At 45.1% G+C, this 23,069-nt stretch overlaps 1 protein-coding gene across 3 annotated transcripts in view; it reads left to right on the top strand.

Moving 5' to 3' along the window:
• The first annotated feature begins 7,359 nt into the window (after positions 1–7,359).
• CHD3 (chromodomain helicase DNA binding protein 3) overlaps positions 7,360–23,069 on the top strand; it is a 153,227-nt gene continuing 137,517 nt past the window's right edge. For 2 of the 3 annotated variants that reach the window (XM_073622962.1, XM_073622963.1), the window contains exon 1: positions 7,360–7,984. In XM_073622962.1, coding sequence (XP_073479063.1) covers positions 7,675–7,984 — 310 coding nt within the window. In that variant the 5' untranslated portion in view covers positions 7,360–7,674. The remainder of the gene's footprint in view (positions 7,985–23,069) is intronic. The other variant, XM_073622961.1, reaches the window with a different exon arrangement.

Here is a 23,069-nt window from a genome sequence, read left to right as displayed (position 1 = left end):
AATGGTGGGCACAGATTGGCAGCACTGATAGGCACTTATTGGCAGCACTGGTGGGCACTGATTAGAGGCACTGGTGGGCACACATTGGTAGCACTGGTGAGCACACATTGGCAGCACTGGTGGGCACAGATTGGCAGCACTGATGGGCACTGATTGGTAGCTCTGGTGGGCACACATTGGCAGCACTGGTGGGCACTGTTTGGATTGCACTGATAATCTGTGCCCTAATTATCAGTGTACATGTCCCCTTTAGAGAAGCGGGTTATCCGATCGCTTCTCCTTTCCTCATGCTGTCAGCATGAGGAAAGGGGTGCCGATAACCGGCTTCTATTTACATCCGCGATTGGAAACAGCTAATCACATGGTAAAGAGCCGCTGATTGGCTCTTTACCTTGATCTGTGATCAGGAGTGTCCTCCAGACACTGTGACCACAGAGCGCGCCGCCCTTGCCCAGCAAGGATAGGTGACACTGATGAGGAGGCACTGATGGGCACTGATTGGCAGCATTGATAGGCACTTATTGGCAGCACTGACGGGCACTGATTAGCAGCACTGGTGGGCACACATTGGTAGCACTAGTGGGCACAGATTGGCAGCACTGGTGGGCACTGATTGGCAGCACTGGTGGGCACTGATTGGATTGCACTGATAATCCATGCACTGATTATCAGTGTTCATGTCCCTTTTAGAGAAGCCGGTTATCGGATCACTTCTTCTCTCCTCATGCTGTCAGCGCGAGGAAAGGGGTGCCGATAACTGGCTTCTATTTACATCCATGATTGGACACAGCTGGATCACGTGATAAAGAGCCGCTGATTGGCTCTTTACCTCAATCTGTGATCAGCAGTGTCCTCCAGACACTGTGATCACAGAGCGCGCAGCCTGTGCCCAGTAGCGGGCGCATAGTGGGCGTGATCACCGGAGGCCGTCATATCACGGTCTCCCAGAACTAGCCGCCCATGCTGTAGCTGTCACTAGGCTATAGCACAGTCAGCAAATGGTTAAGGACCGCCTGCCTGCAATACACTGCAGATGGGGCGGCCCACACAGGCACAGAGCCATACCTGTGCATCGCTGGACTCTTCTGGGTGCAGAGTTTGTCAGCAGGTCCTGGTCAATAATTCATGGCCGGGACCTGCTGATTGGCTGTGTCCAATGACAACCCAAAAGCCAGTGAAGATGGCAATGTCACAGGCAGTGGAGTTGGGAAGCTGCAGCCAGGAGGGATGGCAAGGCCAGAAGAGGGATTGCTGGGAGCAGTAGTCCCCTATAGGACAGCTAGCACTAAAGACTTTCTATTTTTGCTACACAAAAAGGGACCGGCAGTCCCTGCTTACAAATGGTGACTGCTAGGGCCTGACTGAGTCAGTGTTTGGACTGACCATGTGCTGTGCCTGGAGTTAAATGTTGTGCAGAAGAGAGAGTGATAGTCTGCAAGCAAGTGTTGTGCAGGAGGAGTTTGGAGAAGTATCATGTACAAAGAGTGTACATAGTTCTGTCCCGAATTGACTGTTCTATAATTCTACTGGGCATCCCATCCCTATACAAGTTCAAATCCCTCAATAAAAAAAAAACAACAAAAAACAAGCATATGGACTGTGCATCGACTCAAGGTGATTGGGAAGTGAATGTTGGGCTGGGCAGGATGACAGGTGGATCACAACTTTCAGCAGCCGCTGTGGGGGTACCGCTACAGAAGTAAACAAGAATAAGAAAGGGATTTGGGTTAAGTGTTAAAGCTTGTGAGCAAGAGAGGTCTGAGAAAATGGCGGGAACTTACATTGTCACTGGGAGTGAGGTGACAAGTATGGCTGTGCTGGTGAGTGGGGCCCTGTGGTGTCCCCATGAAATTGCATTCGTGAGGAGAAGGTTTACAAGGACATGGGAAAGGTGCCTAACTGTGAAGTGTTAACGTCCAACAAGTGAAACCGTGCAAGGCGAACGGCTCGCTTCTGAATTGGAGTGCCCCTTAAGGACCATGGATCCGTGCCGTGTTCCCAAGACATTAGCGAGCGCGTTTGCGAGGGTCCACACATTGGGCCAAAAGCCCTGTCCACATGTCAGTCATTGCTTTGTAAAGGTTGCAGCCCTTCACAAACACCTTGTGATTCCACCCTCTGCAATCTGCAAATTCTCGCCACTGCCGACCCTAAAGGCAAGTGTTAATAAGGCCTTTTTTTTTCTCATTCCCCCACCTATTGAGAATTGGTGACTCACTCCCTCCTATAACTGCTAGGGCTAGAGTTGCCACCTCATCCCTTTAAACCCAAACACATATTGATTACACAGGTTCTGTGGCTGATTAAGGTGGTAATTAAACTCACTTGGTGCCTTATCTGCATTAAAATTAGCCTCAGAACCTGTGTAATTCATATGTGTTCGGGTTTAAAGGGATGAGGTGGCAACCCTAGCTAGGGCAAGTAGGGGAAGGCTGACAGGAGCCTTGGCAGTCTGCATGTGTCCTTCGTTTATTGTCAGATGATTGTTCCTGAAGGCAGGCAGCTCGTGTCCAGGAGGGATCATCTGTCCCTAACTGCTGTATGTGCAAGCCAACGGAGGTGGCGGCTCCTGTCACAGGGGGTCCTGAACAGCTGCGGCTCAGAAACCCATACAAAGCAACACCAGGCTGACAGGATTCGTGGCTGTCCACAGATATAAACACATCTAGCGGTCACAAATCCCATCCGGGATTGATAATCTATCCATAAGGTCTCATTCACACTGGGCGCACTATAACGAACACCAACATGAATGTCATGTTTACAGGTGTTCTGTGCATCCCTGTGCAGGCAGGGGATGTGCACACAAATAGCGGCGGCTCCTGTCACAGGTGGTTGTGAACAGCTACGACCCAGAAACCTGTACAAAACAATATCAAGCTGACAGTATCCACAGCTGTCTGCAGATATCTACAGAAAGCGAGAACGCTCAAAGCGAGAAAGGTGTCCCTAAACGTCGCTATTATAACCACCACCGAAGCTGTGGACCTGTTTTGGAATTCCTTGGTGTGCTGGTGATATACTTCTCACTTTGAACATTGTCATTTCGAGAAGTTGTGACCCCCTAATAGACCTTTGTCTCATGACTTCCTAGGGCAAGGAGGAGAATAAAAAAATAGAAAAACTGAAGGTATAGACAGGTGCTGTAGCGACCATGTGGTATTTTCAAAGTGAGAAAGGGGTCCCGAAATGTTGCTATTATAACCACTGCTAAAGCTTTGGACCTGTTTTGGAATTCCTTGGTGTGCTGGTGACATACTTCTTTGAACACTTTGAACATTCTTGTTTCAAGAAGTGGTGACACCCTCGTAGACCTTCTTCTCATGACTTCCTAGGGCAAGGTGGAGAAAAAAAAAAAAGAAGAAAAAACTGGAGGTATAGAAGGGTGCTGTGGCGACCACGTGGTTTGGAAGCGAGAATGATCAAAGCGAGAAAGGGGTCCCGGAACGACGCTATATAACCACCACTGAAGCTTCAGACCTTTTTTGGAATTCCTTGGTGTGCTGGTGACATACTTCTCACTTTGAACATTCTTGTTTCGAGAAGTGGTAACCCCCTTCATAGACCTTCATCTCATAACTTTCTAGGGCAAGGAGGCAAATTAGGCCGGGTTCACACATATGCGTTTCTCTGCATCCAATTCGCATGACCGGCTCTCAACGGAGTCGGTTCACACAGCTCCGGGGTGGGCGTGGTCCACATTTAAAAAGGGTCCTATGTGTCTTAGGTTCCAATTGAGGTGCAAATTCAGGCAAAATATCGCACCTGAATCTGTGAACAGTGATGCACTGGACCCCGCGGCCGCAACATATGTGAACCTGGCCTAAAAAAAAAAAAAGAAAAAGAAAAAACTTTGTGCTGCACTACATTAAATATAAAGTTTGACATGCTTGTGGGTATGGGTCCCCAAACCTGCACATTTCGAGAAGGTCAAGTACGATATTCCCAACGCACACATTCCTGAAACAATACGATATTCCCAGCGCACATGTTCCTGAAACTGTCTGGAGGTATAAACGGGTGCTGTGGGGACCACATGGTTTGGAAGCAAGAATGTTCGAAGCGAAAAGGGGTCCTGGAACACTATTATAACCAGTGCTGAAGCTGCGGACTTGTTTTCAAATTCTTTGGTGTGCTTCGATGTACTTCTCTTTGAACATTCTCATTTCGAGAAGTGGTGACCCCCCTTGTAGACCTTCATCTCATGACTTCCTGGTGCAAGGAGGGGAATTAGGCCGGGTTCACACATATGCAAATTGGAATGCGGGTTTTCCCAGGTGCTGTGGTGACCACGTGGTTTGGAAGTGAGAATGTTCAAAGCGAGAAAGTGGTCCCCCTCAAATAAACGTTGCTATTATAACCACCGCCAAAGCTGAGGACCTGTTTTGGAATTCCTTGGTGTGCTGGTGACATACATCTCACTTTGAACATTCTCGTATTGAGGAGTGGTGACCCCCCCTTGTAGACCTTCATCTCATGACTTCCTAGGGCATGGAGGGGGAATAAAAAAAAAACTGGAGGTATAGACAGGTGCTGTTGGGACCACATGGTTTGGAAGCGAGAATTTTCAAAGCGAGAAAGGGTTCCCGAAACGTATGTATTATAACCACCACCATAGCTGCAGACCTGTTTTGGAGATCCTTGGTGTGCTGGTGACGTACTTCTCACTTTGAACATTCTCGTTTCCAGAAGTGGTGACCCCCCTTTGCAGACCTTCATCTTATGACTTCCACGTGGTTTGAAAGTGAGAATGTTCAAAGCGAGAAAGGGGTCCCAGAACATTGCTATTAGAACCACCGCCGAAGCTTTGGACCTGTTTTGGAATTCCTTGGTGTACTGGCAACATACTTCTTACTTTGAACATTCACGTTTCAAGAAGTGGTTACCCCCTTGTAGACCTTCCTTCTCATGACTTTCTAGGGCAAGGCGGAGAATAAAAAAAAAAAAAGAAAAATTTGGAGGTACAGAAGGGTGCTGTGGCATACACATGGTGTGGAAGCGAGAATGTTCAAATCGAGAAAGAGGTTCCCCGGAAACATTGCTATTATAACCACCGCCTAAGCTGCGGACCTGCTTTGGAGATCCTTGATGTGCTGGTGATGTACTTTTCTCACTTTGAACATTCTCGTTTCAAAAAGTGGTGACCCCCGTTTTCAGAGCTTCATCTTATGACTTCCACGTGGTTTGGAAGCGAGAATGTTCAAAGCCAGAATGGGGTCCCAAAACTTCGCTATTATAATCACTGCTGAAGCTTTGGACCTGTTTTGGAATTCCTTGGTGTGCTGGCAACATACTTCTCACTTTGAACATTTTCGTTCCGAGAAGTGGTGACCCCCCCTTGTAGACCTTCTTCTCATGACTTTCTAGGGCAAGGTGGAGAATAAAAAAAAAAAAGAAACATTTGGAAGTATAGAAGGGTGCTGTGGCGTCCACGTGGTGTGGAAGTGAGAATGTTCAAAGCGAGAAAGGGGTCCTGAAACTTCGCCATTATAACCATCGCTGAAGCTTTAGACCTGTTTTGGAATTCCTTGTTGTGCTGGCAACATACTTCTCACTTTGAACATTCTCGTTTCGAGAAGTGGTGACCCCCCTTGTAGACCTTCATCTCAAGACTTCCTAGGGCAAGGCGGAGAATAAAAATAAAAAAGAAAAATTTGAAGGTATAGAAGGGTGCTGTGGCGTCCACATGGTGTGGAAGCGAGAATGTTCAAAGCGAGAAAGGGGGACCCCCCCGGAAACCTTGCTTTTATAACCACCGCCGAAGCTGCGGACCTGCTTTGGAGATCCTTGGTTTGCTGGCGATGTACTTTTCTCACTTTGAACATTCTCGTTTCGAGAAGTGGTGACCTCCCTTGTAGACCTTCACCTCATGACTTCCTAGGGCAAGGAGGGAGAATAAAAAAAAAAAAAGAGAAATTTAGAGGTATAGAAGGGTGCTGTGGCGTCCACATGATGTGGAAGCGAGAATGTTCAAATTGAGAAAGGGGGTCCCCGGAAACGTTGCTATTATAACCACCGCCGAAGCTGCGGACCTGCTTTAGGGAGATCCTTGGTGTGCTGGTGATGTGCGGACCTGCTTTGGAGATCCTTGGTGTGCTGGTGATGTGCGGACCTGCTTTGGAGATCCTTGGTGTGCTGGTGATGTGCGGACCTGCTTTGGAGATCCTTGGTGTGCTGGTGATGTGCGGACCTGCTTTGGAGATCCTTGGTGTGCTGGTGATGTGCGGACCTGCTTTGGAGATCCTTGGTGTGCTGGTGATGTGCGGACCTGCTTTGGAGATCCTTGGTGTGCTGGTGATGTGCGGACCTGCTTTGGAGATCCTTGGTGTGCTGGTGATGTGCGGACCTGCTTTGGAGATCCTTGGTGTGCTGGTGATGTGCGGACCTGCTTTGGAGATCCTTGGTGTGCTGGTGATGTGTGGACCTGCTTTGGAGATCCTTGGTGTGCTGGTGATGTGCGGACCTGCTTTGGAGATCCTTGTTGTGCTGGTGATGTGCGGACCTGCTTTGGAGATCCTTGGTGTGCTGTGACGCACTTCTCACTTTGAACATTCTCGTTTTCGAGAAGTGGTGACCCCCCCCCCCTGTAGACCTTCACCTCATGACTTCCTAGGGCAAGGAGGAGGAATAAAAAAATAAAAAAAAAAGGAGGAAAAAACTTTGTAGTGCACTACAAAAAAAATATAAACTGCTTGTGAAAAAAAAAAAATCACAGCTGCCTACAAATTCTTCTTCTTTTACATATTCATAGCTCTCGCTTTTTTTTTGCAATTTTTCTCCCCCCACCTTCTTCTTCTTCTCTCACGTCTGCCTCTGCTCGGCCGTACATTTCAATGTGTCTAGCCACATATTGACACAAACAGCCCCACCCACCTATTCTATGCCTGGTCACATATCATATCTCTCCACATATATTTTTTTGTAGAATTGTGCCAGCTGCCCCCAGCCATTTTGTGCGTCTCTTTCCACACAGAGAGGGAGAGAGAGAGAGAGAGAGAGAGAGAAGGAAGGAGGCTGCTGCCGCCGCCGCTGTGTATAATAGAAATGGTCTTAATAAAAGGGGGAGTAGCTGCTGTGTGATTCAGGTGGGGGAGGGATGAGGAAGGTTTATAAATATCTCACACAGCCTCATTTTATTATTTTTTTTTTAACTTTACATATAATAATTGAAGGGGCGGCCATCTTGGTTCCCTGTCAACTTTTCCTATTTGATCTGAATAAAAATAAATCCCTCTCTTCTTTTTTTTAATACCATTTTTAATACTGCTCTTTTTTTTTTAACCCCTTCACCTCCTCTCAACTTTTTTTTTGGGAGCAGAGAGGGGAGGAGGAGGGTGTCTTTTTTTTTTTATTATTTATTTATGTTTTTCAGACAAAGGAAAGCAGATTTTTTTTTCTTTTCTTTATTCCATCTTTTTTGTTGACACACTTCGTTTTTCTGAGGTAAAGTCCCCCCTAAATCGGCGGGAAAAGGTGTTTTTTATGACGTTTTTGATTGATTTCGTGAGGTAAAAAAAATTGGCGGGCTTTTTTTTTTCCCTTCTCCTCGGCGGGTGAAAGTGGTCGGATGAGGGCTCCCCCGGGGCGCCCCTGAGGGTGACAAGGAAAAAAAAAAAAAGTTTTATTCTCTCTTCTTCTTTTTTTGTTGTTGTTTTTTTTTTTTTTTTGGCGGAGATGGCGTCCTCCTCTTCCCCGCTGAGGGACGACGAGGAAGAGGAGGAAGAAGAAGAAGAAGAGGAGATGGCCGTGTCCGAAGAGGGGGACGGCGAGAAGGAGGAGGAGGAGGAGGAAGAGGACGAGGAGGATGAAGAAGGAGAAGAAGGCGGCAGGGAAGGCGACGAGGAAGAAATAGAAGAAGAGGGGGAGGAGGAAGAAGGCGACGGAGGCGCTCCGGGGCGCCATAGCCCCAGCCTCCTCTACCCGCCGGAGGCCCCGGGGGAGCCGGGGAGTGAGGGGACCGACGACGTGCCCGCAGCTGCCGCAGGTAAACGGAGGGGGGGAGGGGAGGGGAGGGGGGGCAGACAGTGTACAGTGCGGGGGCGGCTTTCACTGAACATTAACCGATGGACGGGCTCACTATCTGTGAGGGGAGGGGGGTTGGGTGAGGGGACACGAGCCGTGTGTCCCCCCTATTGTGTGACTTGGTGACGGCAGAACCCCCCCCCCTCCACCTCATCCCCCCCCCCTCCATTCTGTCAGGGTGGTGCGGTCTGTCCCTTCACCTTTATATAGCGGGAACGTTCCCACCACAGAGAGAGAGAAGTGGTCAGGGAGTGCTGAGGTGGTCACACTTCATAAATATGTCCGGAAAAGGTGTTACGTACACAGACGTCGTACACGGTTCACCAAAGATCCTCCCATAAATATGTCCGATCGGTTAGGTGTATCACACATAGATGAGCGTTTTACGGAAGATGGCCCCATAAATATGTCCGGATAGGTGTAACACACAAATACGTCGTACACGGTTCACCAAAGATCCTCCCATAAATATGTCCGATAGTTTAGGTGTATCACACATAGATGAGCATTTTACGGAAGATGGCCCCATAAATATGTCCGTTCGGTTAGGTGTATCACACATAGATGAGCGTTTTACGGAAGATGGCCCCATAAATATGTCCGGATAGGTGTAACACACACGGACGTCGTACACAGTTCACCAAAGATCCTCCCATACATATGTCCGTTCGGTTAGGTGTATCACTCATAGATGAACGTTTTACGGAAGATGGCCCCATAAATATGTCAGTTCGGTTAGGTGTATCACACATAGATGAGCGTTTTACGGAAGATGGCCCCATAAATATGTCCGGATAGGTGTAACACACACGGACGTCGTACACGGTTCACCAAAGATCCCCCCATACATATGTCCGTTCGGTTAGGTGTATCACTCATAGATGTACGTTTTACGGAAGATGGCCCCATAAATATGTCAGGATAGACGTAACACACACAGACGTACACGTTTCACGTAAATATGTCCGATCGGTTAGGTGTATCACACATAGATGAAAGTTTTACGGAAGATGGCCCCATAAATATGTCCGGATAGGTGTAACACACACGGACGTTGTACACGGTTCACCAAAGATCCTCCCATACATATGTCCGATCGTTTAGGTGTATCACACATAGCTGAACATTTTACAAAAGATGGCCCCATAAATATTTCTGGATAGACGTAACGCGCAAAGATGTACACTTCATAAATATGTCCGGATAGGTGTAACACACAAATACGTCGTACACGGTTCACCAAAGATCCTCCAATAAATATGTCCGATCGTTTAGGTGTATCACACATAGATGAACATTCTACAAAAGATGGCCCCATAAATATGTCCGGATAGACGTAACGCGCAAAGACGTACACTTCATAAATATGTCCGGAAAAGATGTTACGCACACAGACGTCGTACACGGTTCACCAAAGAATCTCCCATAAATATGTCAGTTCGGTTAGGTGTATCACACATAGGTGAGCGTTTTACGGAAGATGGCCCCATAAATATGTCCGGATAGGTGTAACACACACGGACGTTGTACACGGTTCACCAAAGATCCTCCCATACATATGTCCGTTCGGTTAGGTGTATCACTCATAGATGAACGTTTTACGGAAGATGGCCCCATAAATATGTCCGGATAGACGTAACACACACAGACGTACACGTTTCACGTAAATAAGTCCGATCGGTTAGGTGTATCACACATAGATGAACGTTTTACGGAAGATGGCCCCATAAATATGTCTGGATAGGTGTAACACACACGGACGTCGTACACGGTTCACCAAAGATCCTCCCATACATATGTCCGATCGTTTAGGCGTATCACACATAGCTGAACATTTTACAAAAGATGGCCCCATAAATATGTCCGGATAGACGTAACGCGCAAAGATGTACACTTCATAAATATGTCCGGATAGGTGTAACATACAAATACGTCCTACACGGTTCACCATAGATCCTCCCATAAATATGTCCGATCGTTTAGGTGTATCACACATAGATGAACATTCTACAAAAGATGGCCCCATAAATATGTTCGGATAGACGTAACGCGCAAAGATGTACACTTCATAAATATGTCCGGATAGGTGTAACATACAAATACGTCCTACACGGTTCACCATAGATCCTCCCATAAATATGTCCGATCGTTTAGGTGTATCACACATAGATGAACATTCTACAAAAGATGGCCCATAAATATGTTCGGATAGACGTAACGCGCAAAGATGTACACTTCATAAATATGTCCGGAAAAGGTGTTACGCACTTAGACGTCGTACACGGTTCACCAAAGAATCTCCCATAAATATGTCCGTTCGGTTAGGTGTATCACACATAGATGAACGTTTTACGGAAGATGGACCCATAAATATGTCCGGATAGGTGTAACACACACGGACGTCGTACACGGTTCACCAAAGATCCTCCCATACATATGTCCGTTCGGTTAGGTGTATCACACATAGCTGAACATTTTACAAAAGATGGCCCCATAAATATGTCCGGATAGACATAACACACACAGACGTACACGTTTCACATAAATATGTCCGATCGGTTAGGTGTTTCACACATAGATGAACGTTTTACGGAAGATGGCCCCATAAATATGTCCGGATAGGTGTAACACACACGGACGTCGTACACGGTTCACCAAAGATCCTCCCATACATATGTCCGATCGTTTAGGTGTATCACACATAGATGAGCATTTTACAAAAGATGGCCCCATAAATATGTCCGGATAGACGTAACGCGCAAAGATGTACACTTCATAAATATGTCCGGATAGGTGTAACACACAAATACGTCGTACACGGTTCACCATAGATCCTCCCATAAATATGTCCGATCGTTTAGGTGTATCACACATAGATGAACATTCTACAAAAGATGGCCCCATAAATATGTCCGGATAGACGTAACGCGCAAAGATGTACACTTCATAAATATGTCCGGAAAAGGTGTTACGCACGTAGACGTCGTACACCGTTCACCAAAGAATCTCCCATAAATATGTCCATTCGGTTAGGTGTATCACACATAGATGAACGTTTTACGGAAGATGGACCCATAAATATGTCCGGATAGGTGTAACACACACAGACGTTGTACACGGTTCACCAAAGATCCTCCCATACATATGTCCGTTCGGTTAGGTGTATCACTCATAGATGAACGTTTTACGGAAGATGGCCCCATAAATATGTCAGGATAAACGTAACACACACAGACGTACACGTTTCACGTAAATATGTCCGATCGGTTAGGTGCATCACACATAGATGAGCATTTTACGAAACATGGCCCCATAAATATGTCCGGATAGGTGTAACATACAAATACGTCGTACACGGTTCACCAAAGATCCTCCCATAAATATGTCCGATCGTTTAGGTGTATCACACATAGATGAACATTCTACAAAAGATGGCCCCATAAAGATGTCCGGATAGACGTAACGCGCAAAGATGTACACTTCATAAATATGTCCGGAAAAGGTGTTACGCACACAGACGTCGTACACGGTTCACCAAAGAACCTCCCATAAATATGTCCGTTTGGTTAAGTGTATCACACATGGATGAACGTTTTACGGGAGATGGCCCCATAAATATGTCCGGATAGACGTAACGCACAAAGACGTTGTACACGGTTCACCAAAGAACCTCCCATAAATGTGTCCGATCTTTTAGGTCTATCACACATAGATGAGCATTTTACGGAAGATGGCCCCATAAATATGACTGGATAGGTGTAACACACACAGACGTCGTACAGGGTTCACCAAAGATCCTCTCATAAATATGCCCGTTCGGTTAGGTGTATTACACATGGATGAACATTCTACAAAAGATGGCCCCATAAATATGTCCGGGTAGGTGTAATGCGCAAAGACATACACGGTTCACCAAAGATCCTCCCATAAATATGTCCGATCGGTTAGGTGCAGCACACATGGATGAACATTTTACGAAAGATGGCCCCATAAATATGTCCGGATAGGTGTAAGGCACAAAGACGTACACGGTTCATGTAAATATGTCCGATCGGTTAGGTGTATCACACATGGATGAACATTTTATGAAAGATCGCCCCATAAATATGTCCGGATAGATGTAACGCACAAAGACGTACACGGTTCACGAAAGATCCTCCCATAAATATGTCTGATTGTTTAGGTGCATCACACATAGATGAACAGTCTACAAAAGATCGCCCCATAAATATGTCCGGATAGATGTAACGCGCAAAGACGTTCACTTCATAAATATGTCTGGAAAGGTGTAACACACAAAGACGTACACGGTTCACAAGGAACCTCCCATAAATATGTCCAATTGTTTAGGTGCATCACACATAGAAGAACTTTCTACAAAAGATGGCCCCATAAATATGTCCGGATAGGTGTAACGCACAAAGTCGTACACGGTTCCCATAAATATGCCCGATCGGTTAGGTGCATCACACATAGATGAACATTTTATGAAAGATCGCCCCATAAATATGTCCGGATAGACGTAACGCGCAAAGACGTACACTTCATAAATATGTCTGGAAAGGTGTAACGCACACACAGACGTACACGGTTCATGAAAGATCCTCCCATAAATATATCCGATCATTTAGGTGTTTCACACATAGATGAACATTGTACAAAGGATGGCCCCATAAATATGTCTGGATAGGTGTAACACACACCGACGTCGTACACGGATCACGAAAGATCCTCCCATAAATATGTTCGTTCGGTTAGGTGCATCACACATAGGTAAACATTTTATAAAAGATGGCCCCATAAATATGTCTGGATAGATGTAACGCACAAAGACGTACACCGTTCACGTAAATATGTCCGTTCGGTTAGGTGCATCATAGATGAACATTCTACAAAAGATGGCCCCATAAATATGTCCGGATAGGTGTAATGCGCAAAGACGTACACGGTTCACCAAAGATCCTCCCATAAATATGTCCGATTGTTTAGGTGTATCACACATAGACGAACATTCTACGAAAGATTGCCCCATAAATATGTCTGGAAAGGCGTAACGCACAAAGACGTACACGGTTCACGTAAATATGTTCGATTGGTTAGGTGTATCACACATGGATGAACATTCTACAAAAGATGGCCCCATAAATATGTCCGGATAGGTGTAACGCACAAAGACGTACACGGTTCCCATAAATATGTCCGATCGGTTAAGTGCATCACACATAGGTGAACATTTTATGAAAGATCGCCCCATAAATATGTCCGGATAGACGTAACGCGCAAAGACGTATACTTCATAAATATGTCCGGATAGGTGTAACGCACACAGACGTACACGGTTCATGGAAAATCCTCCCATAAATATGTCCGATTGGTTAGGTGCTTCACACATAGATGAACATTTTATGAAAGATCGCCCCATAAATATGTCCGGATAGACGTAACGCGCAAAGACGTATACTTCATAAATATGTCCGGATAGGTGTAACGCACACAGACGTACACGGTTCATGGAAAATCCTCCCATAAATATGTCCGATTGGTTAGGTGCTTCACACATAGATGAACATTTTATGAAAGATCGCCCCATAAATATGTCCGGATAGACGTAACGCGCAAAGACGTACACAGTTCATGTAAATATGTCCGATCGTTTAGGTGCATCACACATAGATGAACATTCTACAAAAGATGGCCCCATAAATATGTCCGGATAGACGTAACGCACAAAGACGTACACTTCATAAATATGTCTGGAAAGGTGTAACACACAAAGACGTACACGGTTCACGAAAGATCCTGCCATAAATATGTCCGATTGTTTAGGTGCATCACGCATAGATGAACATTTTACGAAAGAGGGCCCCACAAATATGTCCGGATAGATGTAACGCACACAGACGTACACGGTTCACCAAAGGTCCTCCTGTATATATGTCCGATTTGTTTTAGGCGTAAAAAGATGTAACATCTCCCTGTAAATATGTACGACCGTGTACATCTTTTGTGCATTCCACCTAAACGATCGGTCATATTTACGAGGGAGATCTTTTCGGAAAAAAACCTACATCTTTGCATGTTACACCTACACGATCGGACATATTTACGGGAAGATCTTTTCATGAACTGTATGCACAAGGACGCACACCAAAGGACTTCCCATAAATATGTCCGATTGTTTAGGCGTAACACAATGTAGGTTTTTGGAAAATATCTCCCCGTAAATATGTCCGATCAGTTAGGTATAACGCACAAAGACGCGCAGTCCATAAAAAGATCTTACTGTACATATGTCTGATCGTATAAATGAAACGCACAGAGATGCGCATGGTTTACGAAAGATCTTCCCATAAATATGTCCAAATGTTTAGGCGTAATATGCAAAGATGTAAGTTTTTTCGAAAAGATCTTCCCGTAAATATGTCCAATCGGTTAGGTATAACGCACAAAGACGTACAGTTCACAAAAGATCTTCCCATGAATACATCTGATTGGCTAGGAGTGATGCACACAGACATACACAATTCACAAAAGATCTTCTCATAAATATGTCCAATCGTTTAGGGATAACATGTAAAGGTGTACGTCTTATTGAAAGATCCCTCTGTAAATATGTCCGATCAGTTAGGGGAAACGCAAAAATATCGGCATTTTGCGAAAGATCCTCCCATAAATATGTACGATCTGTTATTGGAAACGCACAAAGATGAAGGTTTTATGAAAGACCCTCCTGTATGTACAGTATCTCACAAAAGTGAGTACACCCCTCACATTTTTGTAAATATTTTATGCTATCTTTTCATGTGACAACACTGAAGAAATGACACTTTGCTACAATGTAAAGTAGTGAGTGTACAGCTTGTATAACAGTGTAAATTTGCTGTCCCCTCAAAATAACTCAACACACAGCCATTAATGTCTAAACCGCTGGCAACAAAAGTGAGTACACCCCTAAGTGAAAATGTCCAAATTGGGCCCAAAGTGTCAATACTTTGTGTGGCCACCATTATTTTCCAGCACTGCCTTAACCCTCTTGGGCATGGAGCTCACCAGAGCTTCACAGGTTTCCACTGGACTCCTCTTCCACTCCTTCATGACAACATCACGGAGCTGGTGCATGTTAGAGATCTTGCGCTCCTCCACCTTCCATTTGAGGATGCCCCACAGATGCTCAATAGGGTTTAGATCTGGAGACATGCTTGGCCAGTCCATCACCTTTACCCTCATCTTCTTTAGCAAGGCAGTGGTTATCTTGGAGGTGTGTTTGGGGTCATTATGTTGGAATACTGCCCTGCAGCCAAGTCTCTGAAGGGAGGGGATCATGCTCTGCTTCAGTATGTCACAGTACATGTTAGCATTCATGGTTCCCTCAATGAACTGTAGCTCCCCAGAGCTGGCAGCACTCATGCAGCCCCAGACCATGACACTCCCACCACCATGCTTGATTGTAGGCAAGACACATTTGTCTTTGTACTTCTCACCTGGTTGCCGCCACACACGCTTGACACCATCTGAACCAAATAAGCTTATCTTTGTTCATCAGACCACAGGACATGGTTCCAGTAATCCATGTCCTTAGTCTGCTTGTCTTCAGCAAACTGTTTGCAGGCTTTTTTGTGCATCATCTATAGAAGAGGCTTCCTTCTGGGACGACAGCCATGCAGACCAATTTGATGCAGTGTTTGGCGTATGGCCTGAGCACTGACAGGCTGACCCCCCACGAATGCTGGCAGCACTCATACGTCTATTTCCCAAAGACAACCTCTGGATATGACGCTGAGCACATGCATTCAACTTCTTTGGTCGACCATGGCGAGGCCTGTTCTGAGTGGAACCTGTCCTGTTAAACCACTGTATGGTCTTGGCCACCGTGCTGCAGCTCAGTTTCAGGGTCTTGGCAATCTTCTTATAGCCTAGGCCAGGGATCTCCAAACTATGGCCCTCCAGTTGTTCAGGAACTACAATTCCCATCATGCCTAGTCATGTCTGTGAATGTCAGTTTTACAATTACTCATGGGATGTGTAGTTACTCAACAGCTGGAGGGCCGTAGTTTGGAGATCCCTGGCCTAGACCATCTTTATGTAGAGCAACAATTCTTTTTTTAAGATCCTCAGAGAGTTCTTTGCCATGAGGTACCATGTTGAACTTCCAGTGACCAGTATGAGAGAGTGAGAGCGATAACAAATTTAACACGCCTGCTCCCCATTCACACCTGAGACCTTGTAACACTAACAAGTCACATGACACCAGGGAGGGAAAATGGCTAATTGGGCCCAATTTGGACATTTTCATTTAGAGGTGTACTCACTTTTGTTGCCAGCGGTTTAGACATTAATGGCTGTGTGTTGAGTTATTTTGAGGGGACAGAAAATTTACACTGTTATACAAGCTGTACACTCACTACTTTACATTGTAGCAAAGTGCCATTTCTTCAGTGTTGTCACATGAAAAGATAGAATAAAATATTTACAAAAATGTTAGGGGTGTACTCACTTTTGTGAGATACTGTATGTCTGATCATTTAGGTGTAAATTCCCATAAATAGGTCCTATCATATAGGTGTATCACACATAGCTGAACATTCTACAAAAGATCTTCCCATAAATATGTCCGATCGTTTAAGCGTAACATGCAAAGATGTATGTTTTTTGAGAGACCCCCCCCCCCCCCCCCGTAAATATGTCTATTCAGTTAGGGGAAATGCACAAAGATCGCCTTTTTTTACGAAAGATCTTTTCCTTAAATGTGTCTGATCAGTTAGGTAACACGCACAAAGATGTACAGTTCATGAAAAGATCTTCCCATAAATATGACCCATCAGTCAGGTCAAAGATGTATGTATTACGTCAGATCCTCCCATACCTATGTCCAATCGGTTAAGAGAAATGCACAAAGATGGACGTTTTATGAAAGATCTTCCCATAAATATGCTCGATCAGTTAGGTATAATGCACAAAGACGTACAGTTCACAAAAGATCTCCTCTAAAAATACGTCTGATGATTTGGGTCAAAGAAGTCCACTTTAATAAAGATCCTCTAGTAAATCTAATCTGATCAGTTAGGCGTAACGTGCAAAGATGTACGTTTTACAAAAAAACTTCCCATAAATATTTCTGATTGGTTAGGTGTAGTGCACAAAGACGTAGAGTTCACGAAAGAACTTACCATAAGTATGTCCGAACAATTAGGACGTTCCCGCCATGTTCATCAGAGAGTGGTCAGGGAGCGCTAAGGGGACTGTGTGTACAGGAGGCTGTGGGGGGCCCTGAGGTTGTGGTGTGTGACGGTCATAGACATACAGTTCGAGAAATAGCACCCCCACAACTATGACCGATTGTTCAGGCATAATGAACAAAGATGTACATTTCACAAAGGATCTTCCCATAAATAAACTGATCAGTTTGGGTCAGAGATGTACGTTTTTTGATAGATCCTCCCATAAATATGTCAGATCGGTTAGGGAGTAACACACAATGATGTACAATTGTTGAAAGAACTTGTAGTCAGAGTCTTCACCTGTAGATGTGATAGTCCTAACTACCAAGACCTGAGGTGTGCCTTGGCCTGGCTGGTCAGTATGCCTAAAAGAGTGTATACCCTGAATGAATAAAAATGTAAATGAAATGATGAAAGAGTGGGGGGAACGGGTAGGTGGGAACCCAGAAACGAGCCAAGGATCTGATGGAGGAGGCGGGATATATAGCCCTCAGACTCCTCCTACAAATGCAGGCTAGCCTGGGGCCAGCCTTCTAACTTACCATAAATATGTCCAATCAATTAGGTCAAAGATGTACAATTCACTAAAGACCCTCCCGTAAAATATGTCTGATTGGTATGGCGTAACACACAGTGACGTACAGTTTACAAAGGATCTTCCCGTAAATAAACTGATCGATAAGGTCAAAGCTTTACGAAAGATCCTCCCATAAATATGTCAGATCATGTAGGGGTAACGCACAATGTGCACAGTACACAAAATAGCTCACTGTAAATATGTTCAAGTAGGTCAAAAGATGTATGTTTTACTAAAGATCCTTCTGTAAATATGGCCAACCGCCTGGGCGTAAAAAAATAAATAAAAAATGTACACATTTCACGAAAGGTCGCCCCATAAATATGTCCAAAAGTTTAGGCATAAAGCACAAAGATGTACATTTTATGAAAGATCTTCCCATAAATATGTCCGCTTGTGTAGGCATATCATGCAAAGATGTCGGTCCAATCAGGTGGTCCAGTTTGACCTCGGCCATCGAGTAGAAATTCTTCTCTCCTCTTGTCACCTTGAGAAATGTACTTATGAAACTTGTGTTGTGGTGTTTTTTTTCTTATTTGCTGATATGGGACTTCAGTAATTGGTCATTATGGAATGGTGTTGATGCGCTGGCAGAGGTATCCTTGTTTCAGGCTGTAACTTCTTTGCTCCAATGAAAGGAGCCAGATGCAAGGGGCACCTTCTATACTCGGTTGTGTGATATCAGACCTGCTGAAACGAGCAAAAGCAGGGGACACGTGGAGAGGTATTTCTGCACCTAGCCATGGCTTCCTTGATCTGAGGGGGATGTGTCAGATGCAGGCGTGTCTCCTTCACTTGGTCCTGGTGATATCAGACTCAGTCACATGAGAAAACACAGGGGACATGTGCAGAAGTGTGCTTGCACCCAACCCTAGCTTCCTTGCACAGCATTGCCACCAAGAATGACAACTTGGTGAGTTTATAACAGGGCAGTAAGGTTGTGGGAACGATATCCAGAAAGGTGGGGGTGACATGGTAAAATGTTGCATGAGGTCCATCAAGTCAGTAGCTACATCACTGTTGCTCCGTGTCTGTAGGGATGGTGATCACTTTCTGATCCTGTTGTTAGTGTCTGGATTAAGCAGTGGTGATCCTGTGTCTAGAATTAGCCATAAAGTGAACGTTTGCTTTGCTCATGCGGGTTCATTTATTGCCCCCCCCACCCCTTTAATTAAGCCTGAGTGTTGCCACATGAGCGTAGGGAGGGGAGACCATCGTTTTGTGTAAACTCTGATAAGACTGACATGAGGACTATGCTGATCATTTTCTCTTCGCAGTGGTGGTGGGATGTTGAGCAGAAGGTGGGTGGAGATGATGGTGGGTTGGGGGGGATAGTTAACTGAGCCTATCGCTTTGCTCTGAATGACCAAAGCACAAGTTCCCTCTAAACAAGCCCCAGCCATTAGATTAAGGTCAGATGTGTACCGTTCCCAAAGTGTGTGCATAGCCAAAACTGTATTTTTTAGTTTTACATTGAGTAGGGAATGGTTAAAACCCTTTCCCTTCTTTCCTCCAGACTGTACCATATTAAGTTCCCGAAGCCGCTTTTATCCCCCCAAACCTTTCACCATTTTTGTTACCCGTCTCTGGACTCGTTCTATTTTATCAATATCTTTCTGTAAGTGAGGTCTCCAGAGCTGGACACAGTACTCTAAATCAGGTCTCACTTAAAGCAGAGTTCCACCCAAAATGGAACTTCCGCTTTAAGTGCAGGTGACCCCACTGACGTGCCACATTTGGCATCTCTTTTTTTTTGGTGGGGGGGGGCGGAAACCCTCTTTTTAGAGGAATCCAGCTCCCACTTCCTCCCGAGGCACTGTGGCGCCAGAAGCAAGTTCACCTCTCGGCAGTTATCTGGGACACGTCACAGGTCCCAGATGATTGCCCGGCATGTCACAGTGCGCAGCGCGGCTCGCGCATGTGCAGTGTGTTCCCGGCTGTGAAGCCACAGCTGCGCGCCCACAGTGACAATGCCGGCGCCGCTGAGAGGAGGGGTAGAGGAGCGGGGCTTCGTTCGCCCGCATCGCTGGACTGTGGGACAGGTGAGTGTTCGATTTAATAAAAGTGAGCAGCTACACTTTTTGTAGCTGCTGACTTTTTTTATATGGGTGGAACTCCGCTTCAAGATCTATATAGTGTGTTGGATGTAGTACTGTACCAAAAAACCTGTCTTCAATAAAAACTTATTAAATAAAAAAAGGTCTATATAGTGGAATCAGAACCTCCTTCCTCCTGCTGGTGAACCATCCATCATGAGTTTCCCCTTACCTCTTTTTCTGGTGACTGGAAATTTTAGATCTTTCCTCACAATTAGTCCTCATGTCTACACAGACAGAGATAGAAACTACAGTAAGTACTAAACCTTCCCAACTCTACCCAAAACAAAACACAAAGTTTGGGCTTTGGATATGGTGTGAGAATGCCTTATTGGGCATCAGTCACCTTCAGGTCCAGCTTCTCTTCGGTGAGCCTGCCATGATCCTGATCAGAGTCTGAGTGGTGAGGGTAGCCCCTTGCGACTCTGGCCCATTTCCTACCACCCATATGTATTCCTATGAGTAGATTTTTGTAAATATATGCTTTATTCTTGGGTGAGCACTCGTTGAATTGGAATTACTCTACACCAATTTGATATAATAATTTAAGAAGCTTATTTTTGAGTTTTTTTATACGTCCTTTTGAAGGAAGGTGCAGATCGATGGGGATGACAGAATGAGCTGGTACCACGGGCAGCAGAAACTAGTGCTAGGTCAGGCAGGTAGTCAGGAATCAGGACAGCGAGCAGGAGTGAAGTCAGGTGGAAGTAAAGGTCCGGCGGAACTCAATCGATGGCTGGTCCCGTTGGCACCACCTTGATTCACAAAAGTCGATCAAACAATCAACGGTTGATGAAGGAACCAGGTGAAGAATTGTTGGCCGATCAGCGCCTGCGTCCAGTCAGATGCGGACACTGTTCGGGTAACCGTTGGAGCCGGTTGCCAGAATACAATAGCCGGCAGGGGAGACTCATCCACCCGTGTTGTATAGCATCCATAGAGGAGTCTGTTATGCCCTGTACACATGATCGGACATTCCGACAACAAAATCCATGTTTTTTTTTCCGACGGATGTTGGCTAAAAACTTGTCTTGCATACACACGTTCACACAAATCTTGTTGGAAGTTCCGAACGTCAAGAATGCGGTGACGTACAACACGTACGACGAGCCGAGAAAAATGAAGTTCAATAGCCAGTGCGGCTCTTCTGCTTGATTCCGAGCCTGCGTGGAAATTTGTGCATCGGAATTGTGTACACATGATCGGAATTTGAGAACCAGCAGGGAATTCTGATGGAAAATGTCCGGTGGAGCCTACACACGGTCGGAATTTCTGACAACAGGCTCCTATAGAACATTTTCCGTCGGAAAATCCGACCGTGTGTACGGGGCATTAGGTTTCTCTTGCTCAGCCTGCAGTGTAGCTAGTATATAGCTTGCTTTTGTCAGCAAAACCAAATATCGTTCAGTAGCGTGTATCCACGGGTGGCTCGGGTCAGGACAGGTACAGCTGACGACCACTCAGCAAAGGAGTTTGAAGGGGAAATGGCTTTGAGACGGTCATTTGGCACCAGTACTGGAAATGGGCAGTGAACACCAGGTGTGCGTGAACTTGTGCACCATGAAACAGGCACATGCATAACTTCACCCATACGTAGAAAAAGCACGCCTGGCCAAATCCCTGTGTAAAGGTTGGTGTGCGCAGATGTCTGCTGTGAAGAAAGCGGATATCAGATCCCTGCTCTTCTTACCAACTCGTGACAAAGGACTGGCCAATCTCACACCACGCTGTCGCCTTCTCAACAATGCCACTCTTATCTGCACCCTGCACGTACGGCTTATTGTCATCCTATGTACAGATACTCCAGTCTCTGCTGTGGAACTCTGCAGCTCCTCCAGGGTTACCTTAGGTCTCTGTGCTGCCTCTCTGAATAATACCCTCCTTGCCCGGTCCGTGAGTTTTGGTGTGCGGCTGTCTCTTGGCAGGTTTGCTGTTGTGCCATGTTCTTTCCATTTGCTTATGATAGATTTGATGGTGCTCCTAGGGATCATCGAAGATTTGGATATTTTTTTATAACCTAACCCTGACTTGTACTTCTCAACAACATTGTCCCTTACTTGTTTGGAGAGTTCCTTGGTCTTCATGACAGTATTTGGTTAGTGGTGCCTCTTGCTTAGGTGTTGCAGCCTCTGGGGCCTTTCAAAAAGGTGTGTATATGTAATGACAGATCATGTGACACTTAGATTGCACACAGGTGGACATCATTTCACTAATTATGTGACTTCTGAAGGTAATTGGTTGCACCAGAGCTTTTTATGGGCTTCATAACAAAGGGGGTGAATACATACGCACATGCCAATTATAAGTTTTTTATTTCTGAAAAATAGTTTTATGTATATATTTTTTCTAATTTTACTTCACTGACTTAGACTATTGTGTTCTGATCCATCACATATAATTCAGATTAAAAAACATTGAACTAAAGGCTGTAATGTAACAAAATAGGTAAAAAGCCAAGGGGGGGGGGGGGGTGAATACTTTTGCAAGGCACTGTATGTTCAGAGGATTTATACTATACAGTAGCGCTCTTCAAAGGACAGGGATTCTTTTTAGTTTGCATTAACCACTTCTGCCCCAGAAGGTTTTACCCCCTAACCACTTCCCATCCGGGCCAATTCTGGTATTTCTCTCCTACATGTAAAAATCATATTTTTCTTCTAGATAATTACCCAGAACCCCTAAACATTATATGTTTTTTAAGCAAAGACCCTAGGGAATAAAATGGCGGCCGTTACAACAACTTTTTATGTCACGCGGTATTTGCGCAGCAATTTTTTTTTTTTTAATGAATGAAAAAAAACAGTAAAGTTAGCCCAATTTTTTGTATAATATAAAAGATGATGTTACGCCGAGTAAATAGATACTCAACATGCCACGCTTTAAAATTGCGCAATTGCGCACACTTGTGGAATGGCGCCAAACTTTGGTACTTAAAAATCTCCATAGGCGACGAGTTAAAAATTCTTACAGGATACCTGTTTAGAGTTACGGAGGAAGTCTTGGGCTAGAATTATTACTTCCGCTCTAACGTTCGCGGTGATACCTCACATGTGTGGTTTTAACACTGTTTACATATGTGAGCACGATGTATGTATGTGTTTGCTTCTGTGTGCGAGCACGCGGGGATGAGGGCGCTTTTTTTTTTTTTTTTTTTTA

The sequence above is a fragment of the Aquarana catesbeiana genome, linkage group LG03 (assembly GCF_042186555.1).
Source record: "Aquarana catesbeiana isolate 2022-GZ linkage group LG03, ASM4218655v1, whole genome shotgun sequence".
NCBI lineage: Eukaryota > Metazoa > Chordata > Amphibia > Anura > Ranidae > Aquarana > Aquarana catesbeiana.
This window is presented reverse-complemented; position numbering and strand designations above follow the sequence as displayed.